At 38.6% G+C, this 17765-nt stretch overlaps 1 protein-coding gene across 6 annotated transcripts in view; it reads left to right on the forward strand.

Annotated features, from left to right (window-relative positions):
• LOC124551048 (zinc finger protein 716-like) overlaps nucleotides 1-17765 on the forward strand; it is a 293881-nt gene that overhangs the window by 30071 nt on the left and 246045 nt on the right. For all 6 annotated transcript variants that reach the window (XR_006967760.1, XM_047125918.1, XM_047125912.1 and 3 more), the window contains exon 3: nucleotides 3868-3936. Coding sequence is in view for 5 of the 6 variants with exons in the window: in XM_047125918.1 (XP_046981874.1) it covers nucleotides 3868-3936 (69 nt within the window). In the remaining variant the exon portion in view is untranslated. The remainder of the gene's footprint in view (nucleotides 1-3867; nucleotides 3937-17765) is intronic.

Consider the following 17765-nt stretch of genomic DNA (forward strand, 5'->3'; position numbering starts at 1 on the left):
TCCTGCTTCCTTTTCTCCATTTCTGTGACCATTCTTCTGCAGATGTCAGGTGACACTATGCCCATAATTTTATAACTTTTGGTGGCAAAACCAGTCATATTGCGTTCATTCTCATTTCACGCCATCTCCACCTGTTTGGCATACCGTGATTTTGTCGGCTATAAGGCACCACGGACTATAAGACACACCTTAATTTTTAAGCAATTAAAAATTTCTTGGAAGATTTGACTGTATTGTCTTCTCTCACTCTCAAGCAGGGATATTTTATCCATTGATACACTTGTTTGATTGTAGGTCATTTTAAAACTCCCTTTGGTGTGAATTCATGTTGGGTTTCATCCATCATCCATTTGTTCCATTCCTCTCTCATATACACTTTAAGTGGTTTATTTATTGAGAGATATCACGGGTTTGCAATTGTGAAGTAAGGCCTCCCAGAATAACAGCAAGTATTTCCCTGTTTCAATTTCCCTTTCACAGAATTGTTCAAATGACTACTAAATTGGTCTAGCGCAAGAAGAGACTTCTTCTTCAGTAAAGCACCTTTCCTTCTCTCCCACACTCTGTGAATCTATAATTTCATGCCAGCCTCGTCCATCCAGCCCTTGTCATGTATGTGAACACCACCACCTGGCAGTATTTCAGAAGGTTTTGGCATTGTTTAGCAATTTAAAATGATCAATGGATTAAGTTAAGTACAGCCAGTACAACACAAAAGGACAACAATGTAGTGCATTTTTTCATGTCCACTTGTTTTTATAAGAGTTTTAGCACCTTTCCTGACTAGTTTTATGTTACTTGGCACATCAAATGTCAAAGGAGTTTCGCCCATATTCGCTTTTTTGGCTTAGTTCCACACCAGTTTTCTTCCTATGTTGAATAATAATGTGATGGAAAGATAATGTTTTCACTTCATCCTCTTGTGGTATTTTCTGAGATTTGTTGGTTTTAGTTTGCATGTGAAGTCCTTGACGCTTCATAAACCTGTAGCACCAACCAACTCCACCCTTAAAGTCTTTTAAGCTCCACTGTAGTGCTAGCTTACGGGTGTGTGATTGAAGCATTTTTGTATAATTCCAGTGTCATTTTGATGGTGTCCTTGAATCCATTTCAGTACATCACCATCTGGTTTTGGACATTTTGCATTCATCCCTTTATGTGCACATTTAGTCTTCCTCTTTTTTTTCCCCCATTTCCTCTTTACTAGCCCGCCAATCGTGAACAGTTTTTTCTGTTGGCATAGGACTGAAATGCCGCTCAGCTGCTGTTTCCATGTATGTATTACCTTTAATTTATAGCCCACATCATCATATGGAGACCTTTTATATTTTTCCGTTATGAAACTAACTAGTAACAAAAATATTGTACTGTTACCGATTACACAAATTCAATTCAAGTTCACTGGCACCATAAACTGCAGTGACACGTCATAGGCTAGACAGTGTTGTGGGTTTATGATGACAGGGTGGGAGAGAGAAAGTGTTAGTCACCTGTTCACTCACAGTGTGAATAGGCGAGGCCATATATCCAGCCTCCACATTGGCCCTCTGCCTCTAGTGACACAAACACATTATCACCGTGCAGGTCCACTGCACCGGGCACAGTAGAAGATACATCAGCAGTAGAGCCCTCGGGTGAAACAAGCAACACCTGAGATGTCCTAAGTGATGCCCTAGAATCTCAGCCATCGCTACACCCCTAAGTGGTAGCCTGAAGGCAACTGATTGCAGCCAAAACCACATTCAACTGTTCGCGAACTGCAGCCATCTCTTCCTGTGCCCGCACACAGCAGGCACACATCCTACCCATCCTAGCAAAACTAACTGAAGAGTAAACAGTAAAAGCTGGCAGAAATCTAGGTAGCAACTTGTTACCGTTCTGACTTGTAACCAAGGGATGCTGATATCTCAATTAACTATACAGCTGGCTGTTCACAAGAAATGTCAACTGAGCTACAGACTGTCTGAATTTACACTTACAGTTAACAAAAAAGGGGAGACAACTTCTTAAATACCAAAACACAAAAGCAATTAAACGAATATATACTATTAAAAAACACAGCAGAAGCTTAGTACATGACTTGATGCTCTGGAGATGTGTTGCAGGCAATAGCTAGCACAGAACTGTGCGGCTAACTTCGCTGATTACAATGGTCACTAGTCTCAAAACAAACAGTTGAGTAACTACTGTGCTACTGACTAATTGAATATACACCTCCAAAATGTGAGATTAACCTCTGAGAATCTGTGGCTGGAGGTCTACTGCATATTCTCTGTTCACAAGGGTTATGGAATCAAGTAAATAAAGTGGCACTAGAGACTTCTGCAGTGGAAAACTACACTTGAAAGTAAGCTCACTCAAGACAAAAGATAAAAAAAAAACACTCAAATTCTTGCAACAAAAATATATAGCACTACTAAAAACAGCTAAATAATCAGCTACTGCTTACTTCTGCTCAGAAGTAAGTTACAATAGCACTTAACTAAACCATGTAAACAAACAGTGTGCAACTGATAAGCTGATGCTGCTGATACCCAGTCTGCTCTGAGACTGGAGGTCTACTGAGTTTAAATTTTTTAGGGACATTGTGCTTTTAATGACATCAGGGCTTGAAACAGGTGAAAAACTAAAACTTGAGCAATTTCTCTCTGCCATACTAGGAATTGTACTTGGTGGTGAACAGTCACCAATTTTGTTACAACTAATGAAGAAATTGTTGAAGGATTCACATATGGTGCTGGGTTCCTTAACTGTCCTACCACTTATTGTTAGTTTAGAGGGTCATTTTTTCTCCATTTCACTGCCAACCTCATTTCTCATGACAAACCAAACTGCTTTGGATTTCTTTTTTGCATTTAAAATATACTCGGAAAATGTCTCTGAATAGCCTCCAAAAATTTGGGTAGTTCAGTTTCTTCTATTACATATCTGATTTCTCTTCTGTAGGTAATAAAATAATTACACAAGTGTATGTAGTGAGAGAAATCTCAACTCAAAATATCGCCACAAGAAAGTTTGCAGCATAACATACTGTGGCCTCGTTCTGTATTTGTTGGCCCAGTTAATGAAAGAGATGCATGTAAATTGCATATGTCTGGTTTGAGTTATTGCACAGCTATAACCTATTGGTAAGTTTCGTTACAGTATCTACACCACCACAAAGTGAAAGTTTCATATTATCATCACTTGCCTATTAGGTGCATGTGATTCCTGTCAGTTTAGTCTATGTAAAAGTTTCCCAAATGCATATCTAGTAGAAGTGAATTTTACTACACTGTTGTTCCTTCTTTTGGAGTCAGTGTCTCATTTGACTTCAGACATGTTACACTAACACCATTTGGGACTAACAGTAGCTGGGATTTCACTAAGCAGGACATGCACCTGAATAGAGGTGGGAAATCAGCCAAGGTCAGTTGCTCCGATCAGCAAAATCGTAAAGTGGAGGGAGATTGTCAGTAAGAGAACAAGGCTCTTTTGTTGCCATAAATCCAGAAAATAGGTGCCTATGTGCAATCACTATAGAATCTTTCCCAGTCATTAAAGAAAAAATCACTACTTGATAAATCATTCTCACGATTACTTGTACAGTTGAAACATATAAATGTGGAGCAGTTAATCATCAAAATGTGCAATCAATAAAAAATAAAATTGTACAATTTGAGATCATCACAAGACACTGGTGTTGGGAGACATAAATCTGACAGATAGTATTACCTTCTTATTGGAAAGTTAGCTGTTATTGTAGAGTTTCTGCAAGTCTCTGCTTGCAAAATAAGATCATTTTATGTGTGGAAATGTATAACTGAATAATTTAATTTTCTCCTTCACTGTGTGTCTATGTTGACTCATTGTTTTTCTTACCTGCAGGTATTAACTGATCCCAACTGGCAATTGTTCGAAGAAACTGAACATATCTTCATTAAGGAAGAGAATGTTGTAAGTATTACCAGCTATTTCTTCCTGTATTTTATGTGAAGTGGTTAATTAAATAGTGTTTTCATTGATGTTTTGCTTTTACACTCATGTTCCGGGGGTGTGGGGGAACAGAACACCTTGAATGACAAGAGATAGGAAGTTCATATTCCCAGGACATGTACATTAGTATGTTCTGCAGAAATGATTAGCATTTGAACCTTGTCGACCTGCAAGTTCAATGTCAACATTGATATTGTGGCGCAATGCCATCTACTGATGGCATTGTTGTCTCTCGTTGTCACTATAAACCGAAGGCAATGGAACAGTGTGACTTGAGCAGATATGCGATCTGCCTTGCAGACTTATGGTATGCGCAAACCTTATTGTCAGATCAGAGAGTTTGAAAGAGGGTGCATTATTGGCATGAGAGAATCTGATGCTTCCATCTGGGAAATTGCCACTCTGCAGTGCAATGGTTGTCTGCTGAATGGTTCACAGAAGGCCATAGAACATGACGAGATGGGGCAGGCCACACCACCCAGACCACCCACCTCCCCTTACCAGAAGATCAAACCTCATCTGAATGGCATTGCAGGACTGATCTGCATTCTCCTCAGCTCTGGTGCAGCAGTGGAACGCTGTAACTTGTCATACACTATCAGCAGAGGCAGTCCATTGCCATTTATTATGGTATGTGTTACATGTGCACTGTCCAATTCTCTGCCTCCCTTTGACAAATGTGCAAAAGCATGCTTAGATGGCAATGGTTTATGGATAGACACCACTGTGGACAATGGTGGCATCAGATAGTGTTTTCGGACAAATCCAGTATCTGTTTGCTTGAAAATGATGGTGGCATTTTGGTTCACTGCATAAAGAAGGATTGGGATCACAGTGACTCAATTCACACAAGACATACATTGCCCACTTGAGGCCTTAAGGTGTGGGATGCTATTGGGTAAAGACACAAACCACAGATAGTGTGTGTCTAGGGCACTGTGACCATTGTGACCTACGTGAATGTCATCCTGTGACCTGTAGCCACATCCTTTCTGCGCAACACCCTAGACACCATTTTTCATTAAGACTACATGTTGCTGCCCAAACACGTGCCTTCTTGGTGTCACAGGATGTCAGCCTTTGCTCTGGTCTGCCAGATCGCCAGACTTTTGTTGCCAATCGAGAATGTGTGGGATAGAGTCAACGGACAGGTGCAGCACTGTGACCCAATACCAGCCCCCACAGATGAACTTTGGAACCAGGTGAATGCAGCATTGTGGTTATACCACAGGATGCCATTTGCACCTTATACGCATTGATGCCATCATGCGTCTAACAAGTTAGCAGGGCCCATGACGGACCCTGTGTCTACTAGGCAGCAGTACACGTGCTGAATCCATGTGACTGAAATGCTAATCATTTCTGCAGAACATACTAATGTACTCGTCATGTGAATATGAATGTCCTATTCAATAAAATTCTTCTGGGTTTGGGACCCCATTGTCAACTATAAAATCCCGACGTTTCGGTGACTATTACGAGATGCCTTCCTCCCCAATAGCCGCGGAAGCCCACATTTACATGAATGTCCTATCTCCAGTCATTCAAAGTATCCTGTGTTCTTCTGAACATGCGTGTACATTGTGTTACTGTTAAAAGAGATAAAACACATTAATGTAATAATAAATGTTTGAGGATGAGGAAGATAAAGAAAAGAGAGTGAATGGGAGGTAATATAAGCTTTCAGATTTCACTAGGTAAGATTTTTCCTCTTTGGCAGCAACAGAGAGCCATAGTGTTTGCTCCCACAGCTTATAGACGTTCCATGTGGGAGTTGGCTAAAATAACATTACCATCTACCACATGTAATGTTGGCCTACTGATAACACTGTTAGTTATGCACATTGCAAAGGGCATCAGTTGTTGTCTGCCACATGCAGCCTTACAGTACAGCACTGAAAAATACAAAAGGGCTTGCTAAATATATAATTGCCCAGAAACTGTGGAAAAAATTAACTTTCATTTCACAGCCAAGACCATTTGCTTTTGTGAAATCAAAAGTCACAAGGATTGTATTTCTTTTGATTACAAAGCCCAAAACACTGCACCCAGTGCCAAGTTGGAACAAAATTAGGAACGATAGAGAAGATGAAACCTGTTCATATTTAGGATTATAATAAAAATTCCGCTGCTATTGACCACACCGACCATCTAGAGGGCTACTACTCTTTTGAGAGGAAGCAAATAAAGTGGTGGAAGAAAGCTTTTTTCACATTTTCATGATGATTATAAATTGACATGTTTTATGTAAAGAGTTGAGGCCTGCTAGCAAAAATCTTGTTGAATTTGTTACTGAATTGGTTGTGGCTTTTATAAACAAAGGAAGCCTGATTGATTAAACTTCCACTCAAATTAGTTTGCCTGTAAACAGACATGGAGGTAAACTTTTCCTAAATTGAGGAAGTGTAAGGTTTTGTGCAGAATAACTCAGGACAACAAGGAAAGATACTAGGTATTATTGTGAAGAATGTGAAGTAGGACTACATTTCGCAAAACCCTTCAAAATTTTTCACACTAATGCAAATGTCACTAAGTAATTTTCAGTAAAAAACTACATTTTCAAACAGTTTTATTATTAATTCCAATAACTTCTAATTCTGTCTCCGTTTATAAAAACAAAGACTTGCAAAATTTTGTTGCTGTTGCGAAATCGACACACTTTCATTTCAATAAAGAAAATTGTCAGCGATATAAGTTAGTTTCTTCCCATTATTTCATAGGAACACTCATTAAAATGTAGTAAACTGTAGTAAGTTCTGTTCAGTAGACTCAATTACACAAAATTCAAATAACATATGAAAAATGCAGTACCAGCCAGTTGGACTAAAACATAGCTGCCCAGTCCTCAGAGTGTTAAATTATAGGCCGATCCATTATGGGTGTGGCACTGGCATCCCATAGTATCGGAGACGTGTTCTATCGGTTTCTGGTTGGGTGAATTTGGTGTCCAAGACATCAACATTTGTTCAGTATAGTGTGCCTCAAACCACTATAACATGATTCTGGCCTTGTCATATGGACAGTTATTCTTATCAAAGGTGCTGTCTCTCACAACAACCATGCAGAATAAGTTCACTGATACGTGAGTGGCATGAAGAGTTCTTAAGAGAGAGAACCCAGTATGTTGTCCTCGATGACGAGTGTTTATCAGAGACAAGGGTGTTGTCAGGAGTGCCCCTGTTAAGTGCGATAGGACCACTATATACAGAAATGATTTGCCAGACCAGGAGGGCAGAAATCTGCAGTTGTTTGCTGATGATGCTGAGGTGTACGATAAGGTATCGAAGTTGAGTAACTGTGGAAACATACAATATGACTTAGACAAAATATCTGATTGGTGTGATGAACGGCAGCCAGCTCTAAATGTGGAAAAATGTAAGTTAATGTGGATGAGTAGGAAGACCAAACCTGTAATGTTTGGGTACATTATTAGTAATTTCCTCCTTAACACAGTTAAGTCATTTAATATCTGGGTGTAATTTTGCAAAGCAGTATGAAATGGAATGAGCATCGGGCTGTGGGAGGAAAGGCGAATGCTCATCTTCAATTTATTGGAAGAATTTTAGGAAAGTGTCATTCAGCTGTAAAGGAGACCACGTGTAGGATGCTGGTGTGACCTATTGTAGAGTACTGCTCGAGTGTTTGAGATCCGTGCCAGATCGGGTTGAAGGAGGGCATCAAAGCAGGTCGGAGACAGACTACTAGATTTTTACCGGTAGGTTCAAACAACACGTAAGTGTTACGGAGATGCTTTGGGAGCTCAAATGGGAATCTCTGGAGGGAAGGCGATGTTCTTTTCGAGAAACACTATAGAGAAAATTTATAGAATGGGAATTTGAAGCTGATAGCCAAATGATTTTACTGCTGCCAACATGAATTGAGCGTAAGGACCACAAAGAAAAGATACAAGAAATTAGAGCTCATATGGAGTCATATAGACATTCATTTTTCCCTCACTCTACTGTAGAGTGGAACAGGACAGGAAAGATCTAGTAGTGGTACGGGGTACCCTCCACCACGCACTGTACAGTGACTTGGAGATTATCTGTGTAGATGTAGATGTTGTCGTAGATGTAGAAATCAGATATGAAGGGATGCAGTTGTTCCACAATGATGCTCAAATAGTTCACAGCTGTCTAGGTTCTTTTGGTAACTGTGACAGATCCCACGAAATCGTAGGTGAATGTCCCCCTTATCTAGATACTCTCTCCACCGGGCTACGTCTGTGACACGATGCTTGTCTCAAGCGGCTACTTGCCAGGATGATAGCGTATCGGGACATGGCCGTCATCCTGGTGTAACAAGATATCTGACTCCGTAGTCCTTTCTTGATGACCCAGTGCCCACTGGATACATGGGTGACGATGTTGGTTTGTCAACATGGGAATGTGTAAGGGTCATCTGCTGCAGAGCCACATGTTCAACAATTGTGCTCCAAAACACACACCAGCATTGCACTCTGTCATCAGGTCTTCACACATCACTGCCTCTCCTGGTTACAGAGAGGGGAAGCTGCCAACCTTCATGTTCTAAGGTGAGGTACAGACATCCAACACCTTATTGACACCTCGTGGTTTTGTCATTTTTCAACTGCTCATCAAAGATGCTTATATTCCATAGGTGGTCATAACAGTGATACGTGAACAGTTTTCAAAGATGCTTGTTCATAGGCATCAGGCCATAACAAACTTCCCTTTGCCTGAGTCTCTTGTGTCATTGGATTTCCCCGTTATCGGATGACGTCATCACTGTAATGACTCCGCATTCATCTCTGCTTTGCTTATATACTTTCCTTACCACATCTCATGTGCAGAACACTACCAGGTGGCATTCAGTCTTGTGGTGGACAGTTGTCATAATGTTTTGGCATTTATAAGCTAGGATCATTTTGATTTTATCACGGTGCTTAACTTTAGCAGTATACTTTTTCTTTTGATCTTTTATTAAATGGACATGGGCTACTAGAATACATCACATTTCATTTTTGTACTATTTTTTTATTACAGAGATACGAGGCCTTTTTTTTTAATGGAACCCTATGTTAAATTGGTTTATTTATTAAGATGTTTCATTATGATACCAACCATTCACTCTTGGTAATTAAAGAGCAACAGACAGTGCTCATCCGATTAAAAGTTTTATAAGTTAAGCATCGTAATTTGCTGACAGTGAATGTACGACAAGAAATATTGATCCGGTTTCATTGTGACTCTGAAGACAGTCCATTGAATACCTGGGCAACAGTGCAATGCTCATATTTTCCCAAAGAGACTGGCATCGGCTCCCATGTTCTCTAGTCTGTTAGTTTCTGAATTAAGATTAACTAAGAACAAGTACCAATCTGCATAGTAAATGACATATACAGTTTGGAAAAAACTCAGTTAAACCACACATGACACCATGCCTCATTCAGTATCAGCACTTATATAACAATTTTGTATGCAAATTTTTATACCATCATGCCGTTCAGTTGCAACTGTGACAATCCAGCTACGACCATATTGTCCGTGTCTCTAGGCTGTGGCCTAACAGTGGCTAATGAAATTTGTATCTGGATCGCAGGAACAGGCCTGTAATTGTGTACTCAAGACAGAGCACAGTGGCTATATTTATACATATACAAAAGCGCTGGCAGGTCGATAGACACACAAACAAACACAAACATACACACAAAATTCAAGCTTTCGCAACAAACTGTTGCCTCATCTTTCCTGATGAGGCAACAGTTTGTTGCGAAAGCTTGAATTTTGTGTGTATGTTTGTGTTTGTTTGTGTGTCTATTGACCTGCCAGCGCTTTTGTTCGGTAAGTCACCTCATCTTTGTTTTTATATATAATTTTTCCCACGTGGAATGTTTCCTTCCATTATATTTATACATATACATCTACATCCATATTCTACAAACCACCGTGAAGTTCACGGCAAAAGATATTTCTGATTGTACCAGTTATTAGGGCTTTTCCTATTCCATTCACATACAGAGCACGGGTAGAATGATTGCTTAAATGCCTCTGTGCAGGGTGTAATTAGTCTAATCTTCTCTTTACAGTCCCTGTTGGAGTCATTTAGGGAGTTGTAGGAGAGGGTAATTGTATCTGTAAAGAACTTTTAATCAGAAAATGGAAAATCCAGAGTGGAATAATAACAATCTTATGAAAAGAATAGATTGCTACTCACTATGCAGAGGAGATGCTGAGCCACAGACAGGTACCGCAAAAAGATCGCTATACATTTAAGCCAACAGGCTTACTTCTAAAGTAGAAAACTCACAGTCACACCAGCACAACTCACACAGACGACCACTGTCTCTGACCACTGAGGCCAGAGTGTGTGCAGCAACTGCACCTTATTGGTAGAGAAAGGAAAAAAATTGTTTTATGGCCAAATTTTGTTATTTTTTGCCAAAATTGGTGTTATTTATTTGCCAGATTCGTCTTTATTTTTGCAAACTGCAATCATGGTTTGAAAAGTTCCTGGAATCACCACGAGAGGTCAGCCCTAGCACAACGAGTTGTTCATGTGATGTTCATTGGACTGTTGCCCGTAAACACGTGCCACATCAGTGGTCTTGGAAGAGAGCTGTGGCAGTGATATGACTCTGTTGTTGTTCCCGCTTAGTGATTTGTGGAGATGGAAAAAATAGAGATTCGAGCAGTAATTAAGTACTTTGTAAAGAAATGTATAAAAGCAAAGGACATTCATGTCAATTTCCAGAATATGCTGCAGGACTCTGCTCCTTCGTATTAACCTGTTGCCAAGTGGACAAATGAATTTAAAATATGTTGAGAGAGCTTAGATGATGTTCAACTCAGTGGTCAGCCACGATGTGTCACTACTCCAGAAAAATCATTGCAAAAGTGCACAAAATGGACACAGAGGATCGCCAATTGAAAGTTCATGACATTGCCAGATGTCATCTGAAATGGTATATCACATTTTAAATGAAGAATTATAAATGAAAAAAATTATCTGCAAGATGAGTGTCGTGACTCTTGACGCAGGATCAAAAACGCATGAGAATGGGCATATCGGAACAATGTGTGGCCTATTTTAGGAGAAACGAACAAGATTTTTTGTGCCGGTTTGTGACCACAGGTGAAACTTGGGTGCACTACTATACCCCAGAGATGAAACAACAGTTAAAGCAGTGGAAACATGCTGATTCTCCGCCACCAAAGAAAGCCAAGACAATTCCTTCGGGGGGGAAGGTCATGGCAACAATGTTCTGGGATACGAAGCTGATTCTGTTTGTAGATTGTCTCCCTCCAGGACAAATTGCAACAAAAGATACACGAAAAAAGTCCAGGTTTAGCAAGGAAGAAAGTAAGTCATCTTCCATCAATCGGGCACTAATGACCATAGCAGTTTTGCGCCCTTAAAAAGAGAGAGAGAAGAAGAAAAAAAAATTTAATCTTCCATCAAGATGTGCCATCGCCATGGCAAAATTACACGAACTAAGGTATGAATTGTTGCCACATCTGCCTTATTCACTTGATATGGCACTGACAGACTTCCGTCTCTTCCCAAAACTGAAAATTTTTTTGGTGGACGAAGATTCACTTCAAACAAAGAATTGATAGCTGGAGTTGACAACTATTTTGCAGGCCTGAATTATGACTGAAAAATATGCACACATGTTTTAGTCTGTTGTTCTGGGTGTACACATAGATTTGATTTAACACCAATACTTCCATTTTTAAGCTTAAGTGGTATTGTGATTACCTGTCACTTCCTGTAATCTTGATTTGTACACCTGTATATTACTACATTACTTAATTGATGAAAGGAGAAAATAAAAGAATGCAGTAAATGAAGCAGGCAAAAAGAAATACAAACGTCTCAAAAATGAGATCGACAGGAAGTGCAAAATGGCTAAACAGGGATGGCTAGAGTACAGATGTGAGGATTTAGAGGCTTATCTCACTAGATACTGCCTACAGGAAAATTAAAGAGACCTTTGGAGGAAAGAGAACCACTTTTATGAATATCAAGAGCTCAGGTGGAAACCCAGTTCTAAGCAAAGAAGGGAAAATAGAAAGGTGGAAGGAGTATATAGAGGGTCTATACAAAGACGATGTACTTGAGGGCAATATTATGGAAATGGAAAAGGATGTAGATGACGATGAAATGGGAGATATGATACGGCTTGAAGAGTTTGACAGAGCACTGAAAGACCTAAGTCGAAACAAGGCCCTTGGAGTAGACAACATTCCATTAGAACTACTGACAGCCTTGGGAGAGCCAGTCCTGACAAAACTCTACCATCTGGTGAGCAAAATGTATGAGACAGGTGGAATACCCTCAGTCTTCAAGAAGAATATAATAATTCCAATGCCAAAGAAAGCCGGTGTTCACAGATGTGAAAATTATCAAACTGTCAGTTTAATAAGTCACGGCTGCAAAATGCTAACTCGAATTCTTTATAGACAAATGGAAAAACTGGTAGAAGCCAACCTCGGGGAAGATCAGTTTGGATTCCGTATAAATGTTGGAACACTTGAGGCAATACTGACCCTACGGCTTATATTAGAAGCTAGATTACGAAAAGGCAAACCTACGTTTCTAGCATTTGTAGACTTAGAGAAAGCTTTTTACAATGTTGACTGGAATATTCTCTTTCAAATTCTGAAGGTGGCAAGGGTAAAATACAGGGAGCGGAAGGCTATTTACAATTTGTACAGAAATCAGATGGCAGTTATAAGAGTCAAGGGACATGAAAGGGAAACAGTGGTTGGGAAGGGATTGAGACAGGGTTGTAGCCTCTCCCCGATGTTATTCAATCCGTATATTGAGCAAGCAGTAAAGGAAACAAAAGAAAAATTCAGAGTAGGTATAAAAATCCATGCAGAAGAAATAAAAACTTTGAGGTTTGCCGATGACATTGTAATTCTGTCAGAGACAGCAAAGGACCTGGAAGAGCAGCTGAATGGAATGGACATGGTCTTGAAAGGAGGATATAAGATGAAAATCAACAAAAGCGAAACAAGGATAATGGAATGTAGTCGAGTTAACTCAGGTAATGCTGAGGGAATTAGATTAGGAAATGAGACACTTAAAGTAGTAAAGGAGTTTTGCTATTTGGGGAGCAAAATGACTGATGATGGTCAAAGTAGAGAGGATATAAAATGTAGACTGGTAATGGCAAGGAAAGTGTTTCTGAAGAAGAGAAATTTGTTAACATCGAGTATAGATTTAAGTGTCAGGAAGACGTATCTGAAAGTATTTGTATGGAGTGTAGCCATGAATGGAAGTGAAACATGGACGATAAATAGTTTGGACAAGAAGAGAATAGAAGCTTTTGAAATGTGGTGCTAGAGAAGAATGCTGAAGATTAGATGGGTAGATCACATAACTAATGAGGAGGTATTGAGTAGAATTGGGGAGGAGAGGAGTTTGTGGCACAACTTGACTAGAAGAAGGGATCAGTTGGTAGGACATGTTCTGAGGCAGCGTGGAGGGTAAAAATCATAGAGGGAGACCAAGAGATGACTCACTAAGCAGATTCAGAAGGATGTAGGCTGCAGCAAGTACTGGGAGATGAAGAAGCTTGCACAGGATAGAGTAGCATGGAGAGCTGCATCAAACCAGTGTCAGGACTGAAGACAACATCAACAAGAACAACAACAACAACATATTACTACACGTATACTCTTCTATTATGCAGGGGCCTGAAGATGGAAAAATGAATTACCAAAACTGGTTACTTTCAGAATAAAATAAAATAAAATATTTTATTGTATACGAATGTCGGTAAAGTTTACTGACATTGAAAAAAAAAAGTCAGATTGTGTTTGAAGTTGGTTGTTTACTTTGCGAGAATTAGCTTTTGTGTGCAGAATCAACGTAAACTCTCCTGAATCTATTTTAAATGCTAACAGAAAAGTAAATTACCAGAAAAAATTAGCGGTAAGGGAACTAAGGCCTCCCAGATAAGATCCATTGATTAGGAAAGTAACAGTATCAAATAAGCAACTACAAGACACAAGTGAACATTTAACGATGAAGTTTACAATAAGTGTAAGTAGTTGGGTGGGTGCAATTTAAGAGTGTCTGATTTTCAGCCCGGAAGTTAATTCATGGACTAATACATTTTAGGGACCTTGTATGTGTGTCTGAAAAAATAAAAAAGCGTGAAGACACCCACCTACAAAAAAAATACAAAGCGGAGAGCAGTGAAAACTTGCACATTATTTTGTTCTTGCCCAAAGTGTACTTAATTATGTACAAAACAACAAAATTCTATAAAAATAATTCTTTCTTTTGTCATACAAATTATGCGTATTTGTATAAATTTGTTCTTAGGCATAACTATTTTACGTACGTGCTATTTCACATTCTCAGATTTATCTGAATCTAAAAATTTGTGAACACCCAGAATGTGTAGCCATGAGCAGCCACTGTTCTTCAAACAGGTGCAGTTGCTGCATGCTGCTGTTAATTGTGGCTCCACAGGTAATGAAAATACTGTAAGAACACGTGTATTTAGTGTTCTTGGCCATACATCTGCACATTTCTCTCCCGATCCCTCTCCTAACATCTTCACTATTTCCTCTCATGACTCCTTAAATAGAGATTAAATTTGTTCCTTTAATTGGTTGGTTTGTGGGAGTTGAAGGGACCAGACTACAAAGGCCATTGATCCCATTCCTTTAATTATTTCACCATTTCTTTTGCTGTTTCTTTTTGGTTTTCTCTTAATCCTTTTGCAGTCTTCTCTTGACTCTCCCAATGTTCTTCAAATTCCTTTGTACACTCCTTTCAGATTTTCTCTTGATTTTCTAATTTTTTTTGCAATTTTTCTCTTTACTTTCTGAAAATTCTTGTTCATCTTCCACAGCTTCCTTTCTAGATTCTTTTATTACATCTAACTGTGCTGCTATATCCAACTGATACCTGGAGATGGCTGATTTTCAGTTTTACTGCTAAGTAGGGTCCCCTCCAGTTATTCACAGTTTTGTATCGGTGATGTTAAGGTTTTACTTACAACTAACTCAGCTATTAGTTCTGTGTCTAGAAATTGTCTCGTAGCCACATCTCTGGAACTGGCATCTTCAAACCCTTTATCAAACTGATTTCACACAACAGTATTTGAAAGTACATGCTCCTTTTGACAAGATTTTTACACTTGAAATTAAAAGTACAAAACACAAACCTAACTAACTTCCTCCATGCAAAATTCATCACACACACTAAATAATACAGATAAATTCACCTATAGCAGCAGTTTTCCAAGTATGTGCAGTTGGCATTATTGCAACACTTATTCTTGTTTTTGTGAAAATCAAAGATGTTGAAGATTCTTCTCACCTCAAAGCACTGCAATCAAAGATGTTGTAGATTTCTGTTTCGTGCACAATTATGTCAGTGATAGCGCACTCTTGTTACTTTCTCCACATGTGGACTCATCGCCCTATTGTTCAATACTCATTGCATTTCAGATCATAAAGCTTTTGGCCACAACTTTCATCAGCAAAAGAGAGACATACACCATTCATACACATGAGCAAGCACACCTCCACCAACTCCGGCAGCAGAGTTTCCATTGTTTCAAAAAATAATTGTCCGCACATGTATGCCAAATGTAAAGCTGCATACCAAATTACTATTCTTAACCAAAGAGCAGTTGCCTTTTCATGTGTTGCCAGATGTATTTAGATTAATTTTGCAACTGTCAGATTCTAGTATGGAAGCTTTAATATAGGACAGGCGTCATAGTAAAATAAACCAGACCTGTGTTACAAAAATTATTGTTCCATTAGTATGAAAGACACTTCCCCATGTCACAAACCCGCTCTACTGTGCAGGAAAACTTATCTCCATGAGGACACCGTTACGGTGCGGCCAATGGCTGTATAGTACTTTAGTAGAGCTGGCCATGACGTCTCCTTTGTTGATGCTGCTGAGTCTGTGTTGTCCATGTGGCTTCTTGTTGTCTAGGCGATAATTCCTTTGCTGCTCTGGGTCCAAGAAAAGGTGCGGGTTTTTTAATTATTACTGGACTATCGAAAAATGACGCAGTATTCCACGGTTTCTTTGTATCAAAAACACACTTTTATTGTCAAAACTAGATACACAACTACACTCAACCGCGGCCAACACTCAAGTGTCCGAAAACCCGTTGTAGACCAAAGATCATGGTCTTAAGCTACAAAGAACATACAATTCCAATATCGATTATTGATTGCAACACCTAACTTAGTATTATCTTAAGCAAAAGCTTTTTTAACACGACTTTAGTGTATAATAAAATAAAATGATGTCTATTTGTCAGTTCCATTACAATAGCCCCCCAAGAATTTTGTAAGTATGAAAATGCGAACAAAATTCTGACACCAGAATAATGGAACTGCCAAGAATATTATTTTAAATAAATTAAAATTTTTAATAGGACTGTTTCCTTTTAATTATGCTAATACTGAAATTGTTATATTAAGTAAAGGAAAACATACAATTTTTAACCTTAGAGTAAATGAAATACAAAAGATGATTCACAATTTTCACTTAGAAGAGTACATAATGTTGTAGCACTTCACATGAAACCATTGAAAGATTGTAACTTTTAACTGCAGGCTTCTTTTATTTTCTTTTGTTGCCCATTTTTCACACTACTCACAGTCTGTCCCACATTGTCCATCTGCACATAGGTGACGTCCGTTAAAAGGTCTGATTTCTGCTTGTCCTGCAGTGCGTCTGTTTCCAAAGCTTAGCTGTTTGTATCGCTTCATTGACTATAATGCCATGTTATCTAAAAATCACATACAGAGATCACCTTTTGGTTACATAATGTTTATATGTAATATAAATCTTATCACAAAGACATTACTCCAAGGATAAAAAAATTAAATTGTTTTCAAAAATAAAGTTACAGGCAGTTTGTTACAAGGGTTCATATTCACAGTAAAAGCGCAAAGGTAGAATCTTGGATGAAAGTTTTGGAATGGTACGTATCTATCAAAATTAAAAATATTACTGCCTATGCATTTGCAGTGGTTGAGAGAGAAATATACAGTAATTCATGTGGTTTACTGAAAATGATTGTCTCCTTGTAGAGTTGGACATTTCAAGCACTTAAGTGTGTAGTAATTAGGACTCTGCCTTTAAGATTAAAAAAAACTTAATTGTTGCAAGACAGATTTAATGCTGATTAGTGGTTTGCATTTTGAATGATGTCTCAACAAGTGTGGTGTGAGAGTCACACAAACTAAAATTACACAAATTATCAAACATCAATCAAATTGCATAAACATACAGAAATATCAAAAACTAACATGGCTAGCACATTACACAGAAAATTCATTGCAAACACTTCATACAGTGAATACATATTAAACAAATAATAAACATTTTCAGGGGCACAAAACTGTATCAAAATCAGACAATATTTTATGTACACAATTTCAAAATTTCCGTTGAAAAACTTTTGTTGAGTCACCTTTTAACTTTCTCAGACTAGTCTTATCGCTTCTGTTTATACAATTTCAACGAAACAATATTCCTTAGCCCGAGAACTTTCCTGGATTTAGGATACACCAACAGGTATGCATTTGGGTGTGGATGCTCTACAATCTCGACTGGACCCATGTATATATCAAAGAATTTCTTTATTTCAGAAGTTAGAATTTTTGATTTCTCATGTGATTTTACTATAACATAATCTCCTACTTTAAACTTGGTTGCTTTGATCTTGCCATCATGTCGTCTTTTTCTAATTTCCCCCCGTTTTATCATTGTTTCTTTGACTATGGCTTCACGTTCTTGCATAGTCATCATTGTGCATGGTGGAAATTCTA

Source organism: Schistocerca americana, chromosome 9 (assembly GCF_021461395.2).
Source record: "Schistocerca americana isolate TAMUIC-IGC-003095 chromosome 9, iqSchAmer2.1, whole genome shotgun sequence".
In the NCBI taxonomy this organism is placed as follows: domain Eukaryota; kingdom Metazoa; phylum Arthropoda; class Insecta; order Orthoptera; family Acrididae; genus Schistocerca; species Schistocerca americana.